The sequence below is a fragment of the Perognathus longimembris genome, chromosome 10 (genome assembly GCF_023159225.1).
Source record: "Perognathus longimembris pacificus isolate PPM17 chromosome 10, ASM2315922v1, whole genome shotgun sequence".
NCBI classification, from domain to species: Eukaryota; Metazoa; Chordata; class Mammalia; order Rodentia; family Heteromyidae; genus Perognathus; species Perognathus longimembris.
In genome coordinates, this window is record NC_063170.1 from 45,036,138 (window position 1) to 45,050,524 (window position 14,387).

The following is a 14,387-nucleotide window of genomic DNA, read 5'->3' on the forward strand; positions in this document are numbered from 1 at the left end:
AACCTACCTCTCCCCAGCCTTCCAAAGGGATCTTCTCCAAGCAGCCCTGCCCCTGCCCCTTCCTCCCTCCCAAGTTAATCTACTTGTCCTAATAGATGTGAATGACTGTGCCTTACCTCATTGCAGCCTGTGGCAGCAGCAGAGGTGGGAAGAGCAGGCAATTCTGTGCTTATGTAGAGAGCAACAATATTTAAAGAAAGAGGCAGGAAAGTAGATCCATATATGATTTTTCTTTTTTTTTTCTTTTTCTCTTTTGTAGAATTGAAGCTTATGAGTTTATCTATGCCCACTATGTTCATAATTACAATTTAATATCTGCATACAAAAGCTAGGTAAAAATCCATTTTTCCCCAAATATACAAATTTTCTTTTTTGGATAGTTTAAAACATTTGATCACAGATTTCAACAGAGTTTTAGGCTGAAAAAAATATATAACCAATCTAGCAGTATCACTTGACACTGTTTGCAAAACACACATCTTCCAAAGATCGTAAACCTCTCTATTCTGTAGCATTTTTCGGATTTTTTCAGGGCATGAAAACATTACGGGGTGGAGGAATGTCTCACTTTCTTCAGACTAAAATCTATGGAGAACTAATTTGGCTCTATGATCACATGAAAGACGTTGGGTTCATAAGAAAGATCCAAAAGAAAGAGATGGCGTAAATCATGCCAGCTCACCATGCCCGGATAGTGTCTGTATCCAGAATGCATGCAAACAGTGTCTCCTGTCTTACGTTGTGCTCCATAGCCTGTGTGAGAGCTGCCTGTGCCTCGAGGAGCACAGGCTTGCTTCTGATTGTCTTGTGCATAGGGGAGTCAGTTTGAGCTGAGCAACAGAAAGCCACAGACAGCATTTTACCTGCACAGTATTGCTCTTGAAGGCAGCATTAATTAATGTGGAAACACACTAGAAATGCACAGTTTTTGCATCTGCAAATATTTATACAGCACAGTAAAAATTCTGTGATAAGGCCAAACCTTTTTTCCCCCTCCCTAGTCTGTTTTTTTTTTAAATGTGTGTGTTTTTAATGTATTTTTTGAAAGATTAAAGTGAAACATTTCAATCGTAAAAAATACACACCGGGCAAATCCTTACCTGGATAATAAATATCTACATCACAGTACAATAAAATTTCTTCTCTATAAAATTTACATATGGATTATAGCCTGTCACTATTAAAAGAAGCACTAATGCTAATATTTCCATATTATTAAAATAACAGGAAAATTATGAGCTTATTTTAGAACCTGATGCCATCACCATTGGAAAGGGCAGAGATTCAAATGTCTGCCAGCACTCTCCTTGTAAGGAGGAACTGTGGCTTGGTTTTTTACTTAAATTAAGTTCATGAAAAAAAGGTTTAGCCTTACAAACGCTGGCTACATTTCAAAAACCATGATAAGACTGATTTCATAATTTATGACTCATGCAGCAAATGGTCAATATGACACAAAACAGGTTAGAGTTCCACAGAATAAAGATGTCTCACGACAATGTCATGCTCTGAGGAGGCTCAGCAGGGCCAGGAGGCTGAGTCTAGGATGGGGTCGGGGGAGGCTGTGTGGAGAGGAGGCCAAGGCCAATACACCTGTCACAGAGCAGAGCTGGGCCAGGCAGCCCTCTCTCAGGATTGAGCTGCAGACCAAGGTGGTGACACTTGGGGCACAGGTGGTGGCAGCGCTGGGCTGAGCTGAGGCGTCAACACGTCAAGCACATCATTGAGGACTGTGACTAGAAAAAGCTGTGAGGCAGCATGTGGTGTTTTTCAGCAGAATCATAAAGGAAAGATCTTGTTTTAGATTCTAGAAGTTCTTCACATCGAAGTTGAAGAGCAAGGTACACCTGAGTGTACAAATACACCTGTTCACGCATGTTCGTGCGCGTGCACACGGGCACTGTGTGTGCACCCACCCCATTCATCCCTAAAAATGAGTGATTTCTAAAGAAGAACCCCAGAGCCATGGCTGTGTTCCCCTCAATGAGAAGGAATGTCTCCCCACTGTGGTCCACACTTGATTTGAAAGTCGGAACAGTGGTAAGGAGAAAAAAGTTAAATAAGTCAGAATGAACCCCTCAATTGGATTACCTTTTATAAGATGGAGTCTTAAGATGCACTAAGTATCTCAGTCAGCTTCAGAAGGAATGAGTTCAGTCCCTCCATGCATCAGAGTCAGGATTCTTTGAGTCCTTATAACACTTCTATTTTCTTTTCGATTTGAAGCACTCTTAGGCTTGTTCTACCCAGCATGAAGTATTCCGCCCTCAACAAGGTTTCTAGACCAGTGGTTTGTCATTTAAGACAGTCACTTAAGGAGCTGAGGATCAAACTTTGCCTGGGGCTGGCTGGATGGTTGTAGAGCTAATGTGCCAACCATCTGGCCAGGGGCCAGCAGTGGGATGTTGCTTGAGGTCAGGCTCTGCACTGACCTGGGTGCCGGATGTTCCAAGGGACCTGCCAAACCAATGAAGCAACTTCCCCCCAGAAACTCTGATGTTCTAGGAGGTTCAGAGCTTGCTCAGCAACTCACCTGCTTGCCTCTCCCCCATTTCCCTTTGGGAGGAAAATGTGTCTCCCACAGCAAACATGTTTGATTCCTTAGAGAGTGATGAGTGTTTGTTTTGTAGAGTTCCCTAAGGAGATTGATCAGAGGCAGCAAAGGCCATCTCAGAGCAAGTAAGGAGACTGCCAGACAAAAATGAAGCCAGCGGTCTGTAGGTACTCAAAGCAGGCACTCTGCCGACGAACTTCATGATTACCATTTTAATCCCTTCACACTGATTTTCTTATTTCATTTCCTCCAGAAGCTAGTTTAGTGGTTTTAGTGCATCAAACATATCCCCTCCCCACCCCATCCTCCCAATGGTTTTCAATCATACTTGGGATTTTCAGTGCTGTTCTTTTTTTACAAGGCCACCCTGCCTTCGGATAAAGAGTGAACTAGTATTGTCATTCTTACTTTGAATCAATATCAGATAAATATATTTCTTAACTGCTAATGGGCCATGCTTTTTTGTGTAATAAGCTAGAAGTTTGAAAAGGAAAGAAATAATCAAAAGAACCATATGTACCTTACATAATTTCATACAATATTGAGGATCAGGAGGATTTTGGAGATCATAACTTATTCAGATTATAAAAACCAAACAAACCAAAAACCCAAGACCTAAAGTCTGGAATCTACCAGTTGACAGAGCATAAACTAGAACTCAGGCACTCTGACTTATCCAGTTATGCTCCACCAAACCTGAAATTAAATTTTTCACTTGGTTTTCACAGTGACTTTCATTCCTTTGTAGGTAAATCTCACTGATATGGCTTATTTTCCCCAATATTTGCAGGATAAGGCAGTAGAAGGCAGGCAAGGAATAGTTCATATCTACTCTGCCGGTGAAGAATGAGATACATTCAATTTTATGGGTACATTCTCTGCTTATTTTCTGGTGTTAAAGTGATATGTCACCATTTGTTTTCTGGGCACAGCTACTCTCATTGGTCATTAGAGGGACGAGTTGGGTGTGAAAGGTAAGAGAGTGTTCCCATAAGTGGTCCACAGGAGTTTTCTGTTGAGTTATCTGCCAGGGTAATGTTATTGAAAGGATGGGAGGTTCATTGGCAGGGCCAGGCTCAGAGAGTTGAGCTATTTAGTGCCTCAGAATCTGATGGAAAAGGGGACTAGGAAATATTTGTGAATACAGCAAAGAGCTTGAGGGTCTAAGAACAGAAGGCAGTATCTTCCAACTACTGTACAGGAACCCTGCATTTCCTTCAACTTCAGATGCAACTACACTAATCAAGAGTTCAACTTTGCATTGCTCCTTGATTAGAAGACTCAATCTACACACAAATCTTCTGTTAGTCCAGCAACAATGCAGCTTGTGTAAGTAACTTCAGGGCCTTGGCAGAAGACAGATCAGATGCGATTGAGAAGTGATACCTCCCTGTCAATAGGTCTGATTTCTGTGGGAATGTCCTGGGAGCTTAAACCCACAGGACAAGCCTTCTTGAAGTTGTCCTGCTGTGAGGAGAATTTTTGGAAACTACATTAACATTGAAGATTCCTAATTTGGGGGAGGGGCTCACTGAAAAAAAAATACTTTGCTGTGGCCCCAACCAGTCAAATTCTTGCACACCTTGGAGCCACTCCCTTGTGCAACTTGAATCATAAAGTTACAAAACAATATCAAAAGGACGGTTGCTATGTTAGGACGCGAATATTCTTGTACATTCCAAGTTATGCTGCTAGGAGGGAGGAAGAATGCCGAAAACAACATGCTCCCGACAAGTGAAAGTTAGTTTGAATCTTTCCCTAAAAAGCTACAAGTCACATTTAACGACAGGTGGGTGATCTTTGTTCCATTAACTTGAGCCCTGAAAAGAATCAGGATCACACCAGGCTAACTAGATTGTCTTGGTTTTAAGGCTTCTTTAGTCTTCTGCAGTGCCATTTGGTTTGCTCAAGTCTCTGGCTAGGGACAGGTGGGAGCTGGTGATGGCTTGGTGCTGGTGAAATGGTGGTTCCCCACCCCACCTCTACCTCCACTGCTGTGAAACCTTCAAAGCATTCACATCCCAGGACAAGGGAACTAAACGCAATAGTGACAAGTACCCGCACTTGAGGGGCAATTTCATCCATGTCTAGGCCAAGACTTCCTCCCTTCCCCTCACACACTCCCTCCAGACACAAAGAGACAAGGAAACAAACAGAGAGCTTAGGCAATGGAATGAAATGACACCCAGCAGTGCTGTAGGAATTATGAGAACGAATCCAGTCTAATCCTCGAACACTTCCAAGAACAAAGGGGGGAAGAGCTCTGTGGGGCATTCCACCTTCATGTGGAGGAAGCGGCTGGCGTGGCAGGCTCCAATCATCCGCAGGTCTGTCACTTTCATCAGGAGTTTTGGCCAAAAGTGTGTCACGTGGTGTTTTCGGTAATTGATATAGTGTTCAAAGGCCAGCAGGAAACTGTCTTGGTATTTCTCTATTCTTTCAACACAGGCCAGCCCTGGGCGATCTGAGGGGAAGGAAGAAGAAGGGTATGAATTCAGAGGTGGAAATGGTCCAGGTCCAGTCATTTAGAGGGTGGTGAGCAGATCTGGGGACTTTGTGACCCCTAGGAATGGGCAGGACACACTATACACTGGGCATGTGGGGACCAAGTTACAGGGAGTAGCAGTGCTTGGTCAGGTGAGTGTTTCTAGTTTATGCCGATTGCCTTCTTCAATTGGAAAGGGGCTGCCCCCTCCTAGGTTAACATAGTTTGGTACGAGTTATATAGCAAGGGACAAGATTCTGAATTTCCACTGTCTGCCTGGAAGAGAAGATGGACAGACTTGGCTATGCAGAGGTAGTGGGAGGGGTGAGAAGAGACTGGAGGCATCACAGGAGGCCTGGAGACTCAACAAAGAATTCTGGACAGTAAGAAGGTTTTGGTCATTTGCCAAGCTCAGTGACTCACCCTTATTCTTTTTCATTCAGCAGTCCTGTTTTAGCCATGCATATCAAGCCCCAACACCCCTGTACCTAAAGCACCTCAGTGTATAAATTGTCCCCTGGTATCCATGGTATTGGTTCCAGGTATCAAATCTGAAGATAATCAAGTCCCTCAAGTGGTGTGGGGCTCTGCATATAACCTACAACATCTTTCCTAAGTTATTTCTCGATTACTTATGATCACTAAAGCAATGTTTTGGAAAAGGCTGTTTTACACCCCTGCTGAGGAAGTGACCAGAGGGCAAATATTTTCAAACTGTGGTTGGTTGAATCTGCAGATAGCTTGAGGACATGGGCCCAGTGTACTATTTTTTTTTCTTCTGATACATACACACCTCTGATAAAGTTTAATTTACAAATTGGGGAAAGGAAAAGACTAACCACAATAATGGTAACAAACAATTGTAATGAACAGTTATAACAACATACTATCATAAAAACTGGTTTTTCTTTTCCCAAATAACCTTACCGTACCTTTTCAAATATAATGATTTTCTACTAAATTTTGCATATACAAATTGCCATCATCAACACTCTTGTGCTTCGGGGGCACTTGCTAAGGGAAATTATCGTTTATTGTTGTTAATCATAGGGCTTGAACTCAGGGTCTGGGTGCTCAGTCTATGAGCTTTTTCGCTTAAGACTTGCTCTCTACCACCGTGAGGCACAGTGCCACCGTGTGTGTGTGTGTGTGTGTGTGTGTGTGTGTGTGTGTGTGTGTGTGTTTAGTGAGATCCATTTCAGCAAATGAACCAGAAGTAGTTGCACATATTCTGTAATCTCAGTTAAATAAGTGCTGGTCTAGCAAGTGTAAGATATTGAGCTCAGCATTCTAGAACTTAAATTTTTTTAAAAGATACCGTGTAACTAAAATGCTACACAGACTATCAGCTTAGAAGACAAGGCTGGGGGTGTTAGGACCATTTGTAGTCTAACTTCTAGGCTTTGTCAAGTGTACGATATCTTGCTTGTGATTCATTTCTGGACTATCAGTGCTACTGACAAATGTCGTTATACAGGGAAGGGTTATTGAAGGAGTATAATAAGATCAAGATCAGTCCATGCATGGATTCATAGCATAGGGTCTGCTGGGAGGTGGTGGGAATGTCAGGAGGGGGGGCCTCCTTGTAGGCGGGAGGAATGCAGGAAACTGCCCTGAAATGGCATCTTTCACACCAGTACTGTGGCTGAAACCTTGGAAGCCATGAGTCACAATACTCCTCTCCCCTTTTCTAAGTGGTGCTGGGGTTGAACTCAGGACCTCCTGCATCTGAACAAGTACTCACTCTATCACTGAGCAAAATATCCATGCCCCTTGTTCTCCCTCCCCCTTCTTCTTCCCTTCCCCTTTCTCTCCCTTTCCTTCCTTTTTTTTCCTCTCACTCTCTCTCTTTCTCCCTTCATTCCTGACACTGTCTTGATATGTTACTGAACTTATTGGCTTTGAACTTGACATTCTTCTGCCTCAGCTTCCTGTGAAGCTGGGAATTTAGTCATATATTGCCATACCTAGCTTTTTTTGGTAGAGTTGATTCTCTCAGGCATTTGTCACAGAGGCAGAAAGCTAACACATTGGCCATGACCACTTCTTCCCTTTATCACCCTTACTAAAAAGGCGATCATTTTCTTAACCATCTGTTGAACTGACTCACAACAGAGAAAACACTGTTAACTCAGTAATACACATTCCTTTGCCATGAACGGAAGACAATCATGCAAATGGACAAAACCCTTTTAAAATAATAAACCTTATGAAAGGTAAAAGGTGAGATGGCAGCGAACTTGTAAGCCACATGTTCTGTGTACACAGAAGATGAGGTTTATAAGAGGGTGTGAACTTGAAGGTGGGAAAAGGGGTCCTTCAGAGGGTCTGCCCACCAGTCTCTAAGATGGTCCATTGTGCCAGGCCATCTATTCATATTTGAGATTTTTCATAAAAAATAATTGAAAAAAAACACTTCTCTAAAAAAGTCTGCTATAACAAGTTTTCCTGTAGTAAATACATTCCTAGATTATCTGAAGAACTCTGGTGTCTCAAGTCTATAAAGCCAGCATACTTGTGGCTGCTATTTTATTCCTATAATCAGCCAATAATCACGGATTGAATCTTATGAAACACTGCCCTAGGATAGGCCAGTGGAATTAGACAGAAGACAGCTCTTTCCATGGGAGATAGACAAGCAGGAGTTATAGAAGCTTATAGGAGTATAGAAGCTTATATAAATTATATATGTTGATAGCCAAAGAGAATGTTGATAGTGATCAGAAATCATCTCTAATTAAAGAGCAGCTCCCTTTACACCCTGTGGTGTGTTTTGTGTTTCTTATGACATGAACAACAAAGAAGTGTCATCATCATCATCATCATCATCATCAATATCAATCAGTCATCCACCCCTTACAGTTTTGATAAGATGTTCCATATAGAGGTAGGCTACTGAATCAGGGCAGGAGCTAGGACTGGTTGGCCCAGGTGAATATGGCTGATATGATTTAGGACTGGGCCTGCAACTCATGTGCTTACCATATACTCCCTCGCAAAAGCCAACAGCTGGGGAAGAAGTCTGACGGCCTACTAAGATGAAAGGCTGAGTAGAGAGGAGTGTGAAACTGTGTTCTAAGGCCCATCTCCAACTTCAGCCATCTTCGATGTTTCCTGCACTTCAGTGTTGTATTGCAGTAGAAAAACTTAAGTTCTGCATGTGGAAACCACAGTTCTGATTTAACAGGCAATGGTGTGTCCACTCATATGTCTATCTTGTATATGCAAAACCAGAAGGCAGCAGAGCTGGCTACAAAACAGGCTGGGTCATGGGTGCTGGAAACGGGTCATTTCATGGAGCTCCAGTTACCTTCTTTGGTTTCTTCCCACAACCTTGGGGGAATTGCAAAAAGCATCAGATACCTGATGCCCTTGTCCAGTTTCCAGCCCCCTAGCAGACCCCTTCCTTTCTTGCTGAAGGAGAATAAGCAGGGATGGAAAGCTCCTTGAGTGATTTGAATTAGTGCTGGACAAACAAAAGCCTGTCTCCAGTGAGCCTGGGCACACTTACCTGAGGACATCAGCAGCACGGCCTGCAGGAGGGCAACTTCCGTGTCATCCAGGTTGAAAGACGACAGAGACATGCCCAGGTCGAAGATGGCATCCGACACTACCCCAAGACCTCCATTTTTCAGCTGGCCCCTTGTCACTGCCATTTCCCCATTCAAGGTCAAAGTCTCGCTTTCTGGGTCATAGCGCACAGCGGCTCGGAGGGACATGATCTCCATGCAGCAGCCTTTGAGGAGGATGATCTGGTCTTCGCATGGCAGCTGGAAAGAAGCAGCCGCATCAGCAAAGCACAGGACAGGTCCAGTCACAGACAATCACATGCGGCCTGCATTTCTTGGAGCCCAAGCCTCTCCTTTCCCTACCTGGTGGTAGGCTTGTGACCACCACTTTTGAAATCTGAAGCTTGGTTGTGCTTTTCACTAACTTAAATCTTAGTTTGCATTCTTTTTATGACAAATAGTAGTGTCTTGCTGAACCAGTGACAAAGCCCTTCCTTTGGGGGTTTGGAGTTTGCCCTACATGTAACTAACTGCCTGGGAGCAGGGTTTGTGTGAAACTCACCAATTTTTGTCCCGTGGCACCTACAGTTAACAGCTGACTCACTGCTTAGCTAGCGACAGTGCTTCAGTTTTTGGAGCAGGTTTCTTTCTTGAGTCTCTTCAAAGGCACAGAGCTAGGAGATTCCTGACAGATACAGTTTAGAAACAAGGCCCAGAGGTAGAAAAGATCTCCCAATGTTGCCTGGTGAGTGAAGGGCAGACATAGGACCAGAATTCAGACTTCATAGTTCTTCTAAGGTTATGTTCTTTAGAGTAACTCAGACACTAGAATTGCTTAGCACCATAAGATCTTTTGCTAGTGTCACAATCTCTCCATGAGCTCATTGGCTTACTCTGTTAATTAGGATTTGTGATAATGAGATAACATTAATAATAAAAATTAAAAGAGAATGTTGCTAAGAAAAATAAAAAAAAGAAATGTGTTTTCTGGAGAGGGCAAAAGTTTTAACTAAATGTCATTGTCAAACTCACTTTTCATGTACTGGGTATTATGACAAGAGTCACACACTTCTTTCTTGTCTAGGCTGGCTTTGAACTGTGATACTCAGATCTCAGTCTCTTGAGTAGCTAGGATTATAGGTGTGAGCCATTGGTGCCTGAGTTACAGTAAGGTAAATATTCTAATTCCAATTTACTTATAGGTCAGGCCCTGAGAGGGTAGTGTGCTAGAGTTTGAAGTTTTTTTGTTTTTTTTGAGTGTAAGTTGTGGGGCTTGAACTCAGCCTGGGTGCTGTCCCTGAGCTCTTCAGCTCAAGGCTCTACCACTTGAGCCACAGCGCCACTTCTGGTCTTCTTTTCTGGTGGTTAATTGGAGATAAGAGTCTCATGGACTTTCCTGTCCTGGCTGGCTTTGAACCTTGATCCTCATCTCAGCCTCCTGAGTAGCTAGGATTACAGGCGTGAGCCACCAGCACCCAGCTACATGAAGATTTTGTAGGATGAAATTAGAATTTGAAACTAGCTCTGTCAGAATTCAAGCCCCAGAGAAGAGAAAACACTTTTTGAAAAAAGTATCATGGATGTGACTAAGTTTTGATAAACTTCATTTATGTAAATTACACCTAACATCTTCCTCTTCATTAAAGGTGCTAACAATTTCTTTCTGGAAATTCTTCTTGCCAATTTTGAGCTATTCCAATAGGTTATCATGTAGATGAGCCAAAGCCCAATCTCCTTTACAGTTCTGGCCATTTTCAAGTTTTTACTAGCTCCAGCAGAGTCACCTTACTGTTTCATATTGCTTATATTTTCCTACAGAATAAAAGTCATTTGGTTCTGGGTTATGCACACAAATTCTCTCATTCTACTCACTTTGAGAAATGACTGGGTTTTGCTTTTGTTTAGGTTTTAACGTGAACTCATCAATTATAGCCTTAGGTGTCTGCTCAACAGCACAGCGGGAATCCTGTGCTTGGTGAAGGCCTGTGCAGGTGAGAGACGAGGCTGACCACTCAAGGCCCAGGCTCCCCATTTTAGCCCCTTTAGGATCATCTGAGGGCTTTTGAAGATCTCTGCCCTACCCACAAATGTCTGCACTTCTCCAGGCGCTCTGGTAATACTTCTGCTGCAGGTGTGTGTGCGTGTGCGTGTGTGTGTGTGTGTGTGTGTGTGTGTGTGTGTGTGAGATATTTGAACTGAGGGCTCTGAGCTCCCAAGGCAGGTGCTCTGTTGTTTGAGTGCATCTATAGTCCTTTGAATTTAGTGATTTTACTCATTTTATTTCCCAGAAAGGGTCTTGTACTTTTTGCTTGAGTGAGGCTCTTACCTCCTCTTCTAGCATAGCTAACAAGTGTTTATTACCATGCCCAGCTTGTTTGTTTGAGATGGGGTTTTGCTAACTTTTTTTCTTTTGTCTCGGCTAGCCTAGAATGGTGATCTTCCTGTCTTTGCTGCCCAAGTAGCTTGGGATTATAGGTGTGAGCTCCTGCTACCTCCCCGCCCCCCCCCCCCCGCCCCGAACTGGACTGCACTCTTGACGACCCCTGGAATATAAGAGCAATGAAAATTCCTCATTGTATCAAACTACTTTATCTGTCACAAAGAATGCTAACTCAGGCAGGCCCCACCTTTGAAATTAGGTCTTCTTCTTGATGAAGTAAGTAGATGTCTTCTTTTGAAAAACCTAACTATTGACGATGAGTTCATATTTAAATAAAAGCTGAGTAAGTATTTGCAAAGTTCACTAGGGGCTTAGTAACTGGGCCAAATGCTTTTTCCTTAAAGGGTTTACAGGGTCCTGATGAGATTTGTTTCAACACATGTCGAATAATCTCTGTGGCACCTGCCACACGCCTTCATTGTGAGATCAGTCCAATAAGAGCCTGACAGGCAGAAGGGAGAAGCAGGGGGCCTTCCACAGCCTTCCTGTCTCCTTAGGAGAGAATCACTCAGGCTGATGGGCATACACAGTGCACTCTGGGGGTGGTTCTCAAGTGTTGCTTTGGCCTCTCTACTGGCAACGGCTGTAGCTCTCACAAAGGCTCCATATCACATCGGCCTTTGCTAGGTGGGCAGAATCTTATCTGGGTAATTACACACAGACATAGTTTGAACTGCAAATGCACTAGACTGCATTTGGTAAGAGTCTACCAGCTCCAAGACCACCTGTATCTCCCTCCCACAGGTTGCTCAGGGCCATGAATAGTTCGTGACCCTCTGGTGGGTATATAAGATCATAAGATTATAAGGCTGGCAGATGCTCAGGAGTCTAGGATTGGAAACATGTGTCTTTGCTGTGATAGTGCCTCCCACACTTTTGTGAATTGGAGATAGTGAAGTATCATGGATACGATAAGTTGGCTAAATTTCCATAAACAAGGAAGGGTTGAAAGAGGGAATCATGGCAGTAAGGCATCTTACATTTCCAGGGGAAACTTGGAGGGAGAAGCTCACCATAACTCAGGCTGGGGAAGGCCTCAGTCCACTGTCACCCATGCCACAGACGTGAGCACGGTGTCTGTTACGTTAGGGTAATGTCCTTTTCTTCATCCTCTGTCTCCCCCTCCTCTCACTGAATTTTCCTTTTCAGTGGTTGGTTTACATAAACTTTATTATTATTTTATGCTAGACCTTTACTATAATTATTATTTGCTTGAACTCAGGGCCTGGTGCTGTACTTGAGTTCTGTTTTTGCTCAAGGCTAGTGTTCTACTACTTGACTTATAGCTCTACTTCCAGCTTTTTCTTTTTCTTTTTTGGTAGTTAATTGGAGATTACAGTCTCATAGACTTCTCTTCTGCCTGGGCTGGCTTTGAACTACAATTCTCAGACCTCAGCCTCCTAAGTAGCTAGGATTACAGGCATCCAGTTTAAGCTTTACAATTTTTTTAACTTTTTTTTTTTTTGCCAGTCCTGGGGCTTGAACTCAGGGCCTGAGCACTATTCCTGGCTTCTTTTTGCTCAAGGCCAGTACTCTACTACTTGAGTCACAGCACCACTTCTGGCTTTTTCTACATATGTGGTGCTGAGGAATCAAACCCCGGGCTTCATGTATGCCAGGCAAGCACTCTGCCATTAGGCCATATTCCCAGCCCCTAAGCTTTACATTTTTAATCAATATTTCTGGTGGGCATTTGGAGGGTGCTTGCCACATGGACAAAATAATGAGTGCTGACTGAGTAGAGAAGGTGAGAAACACAAATGAAGTGTATTTTCACGATGTCCTGACAGTGCTTTCAAATGACTGAGCCTTGCTAGTTAATAACAATATTATTATAGACAATATCCACTATTCCTGGAAACTGATGGGACTATGATGAACGATAAAGCAGAAGGAAAAACAATGTCCTCACCTCACAAAACATAGGCAACTTTTTGGCAAAATCCACCACTCTGGTGATCGCTGGTGTGATGATTTTTGTGAAATGGCTGAAGGCTTCCAGGTCAACCTTCCCACCTTCTGGGGCATTTACTATTGGTGCTTGTCCAATGTCTTCTGGCTGTGGGGAGAAGCAAAAGTGATTTCAGATGCAGAGAGAAGCCTGGCTTGCTGCCGTTCTCACATGGCAGAAAATATCTTCTGAGTTGACATCCAGCTATGGCTTCTGATTTCTGCTTTGTCCATTAACAAATGGAATAGTTTGCACAGCATTCATTATTGAGCCAAGTTATATGTCCTGGCCATTGCTTGAGTAGGCCTTGCTGATAATGTTCACAGGATTGGTGTGGGGAGAGAGGGGTGGGGGTGAAGAGGAGGAGATATGGAGGAGCCAGGTATGGTGGTAGCCTATCTGTAACCCCAGCTGTGAGGGAGGCTGGGGGTGGACGGTCATGATCTGAGGCTCACCTGCTCAAAAAACAAAACAAAACAAAAAACAAAGCAAGACTCCATCTGAAAACTAAGCCAGGTGCCAGTGGGTCGCACCTGTAATTCTAGCTACTCAGGAGGCCAAAATAGTTCAAAGCCAGCCCAGACAGGAAAGTCTGTGAGACTATCTCCAATTAAGCACCAAAAAGGCAGAGTGCTAGCTTTGAACAAAAAGCTCAGGGAGAGCACCCACGCCCTAAGTTCATGCCACAGAACTGGCACACAAAAAATATTATTAAAGGGACTGGGAATATGGCCTAGTGGTAGAGTGCTTGCCTCGTATACCTGAAGTCCTGGGTTTGATTCCTCAGCATCACATATATAGAAAGAGCCAGAAGTGGTGCTGTGGGTCAAGTGGTAGAGTGCTAGCCTTGAGCAAAAAGAAGCCAGGGACAGTGCTCAGGCCCTGAGTTTAAGCCCAGGACTGGCAAAAAAAAAATTATTAAGGCATAGCTCAAGTAGAACACTTGCCTAACAAGTATAAAGTCCTGAGTTAAAAATGGTGTGTGTGTGTGTGTGTGAGAGAGAGAGAGAGAGAGAGAGAGAGATATGGGGGAATGAATGTAGGAAAAGGGATGGCAGACACTAGGAGGTTCTAGTTCTCTTAGCCAAGAGTGTTGGCTTTGGGCATGTGTGATATGCATTCTGAGGGCTCTGGGGTGACATTTTCAGTGCACTGCACAGTAGTGTGTTAGTAGATAGGAGGAAGGCAGAGTATAGATTAAGGTTGGGGTAGAAGTTGGGTGTGCCTAGCAAACAGCACCCTGTGCTGTTCTTGCTTCTGTTCCAGTGACTGGGCCTTGAACTCTGTCGTTACAGACCCTATTTGAAACGGTGTCAGTGGAACACCAAGGGGAGAATCTCAAGGCTGGGCAGTGAGTTGTGCAAGCCTTAGAGAAGAATGGGAATGTTACTGGTCTCTGCTATTTACTTGTTCAAGCAGAATCTATGGCCTTTCTGGTAAAAGGAGAT

General features: G+C 43.5%; 1 protein-coding gene across 5 annotated transcripts in view; it reads right to left on the bottom strand.

Moving 5' to 3' along the window:
- Positions 1–2,628: 2,628 nt before the first annotated feature.
- Positions 2,629–14,387, bottom strand: part of Thrb (thyroid hormone receptor beta) — a 374,473-nt gene continuing 362,714 nt past the window's right edge. For all 5 annotated transcript variants that reach the window (XM_048355963.1, XM_048355962.1, XM_048355966.1 and 2 more), the window contains 3 exons: positions 12,901–13,047; positions 8,551–8,809; positions 2,629–5,018 (listed from right to left, as the gene is read on the bottom strand). In XM_048355963.1, coding sequence (XP_048211920.1) covers positions 4,777–5,018; positions 8,551–8,809; positions 12,901–13,047 — 648 coding nt within the window. In that variant the 3' untranslated portion in view covers positions 2,629–4,776. The remainder of the gene's footprint in view (positions 5,019–8,550; positions 8,810–12,900; positions 13,048–14,387) is intronic.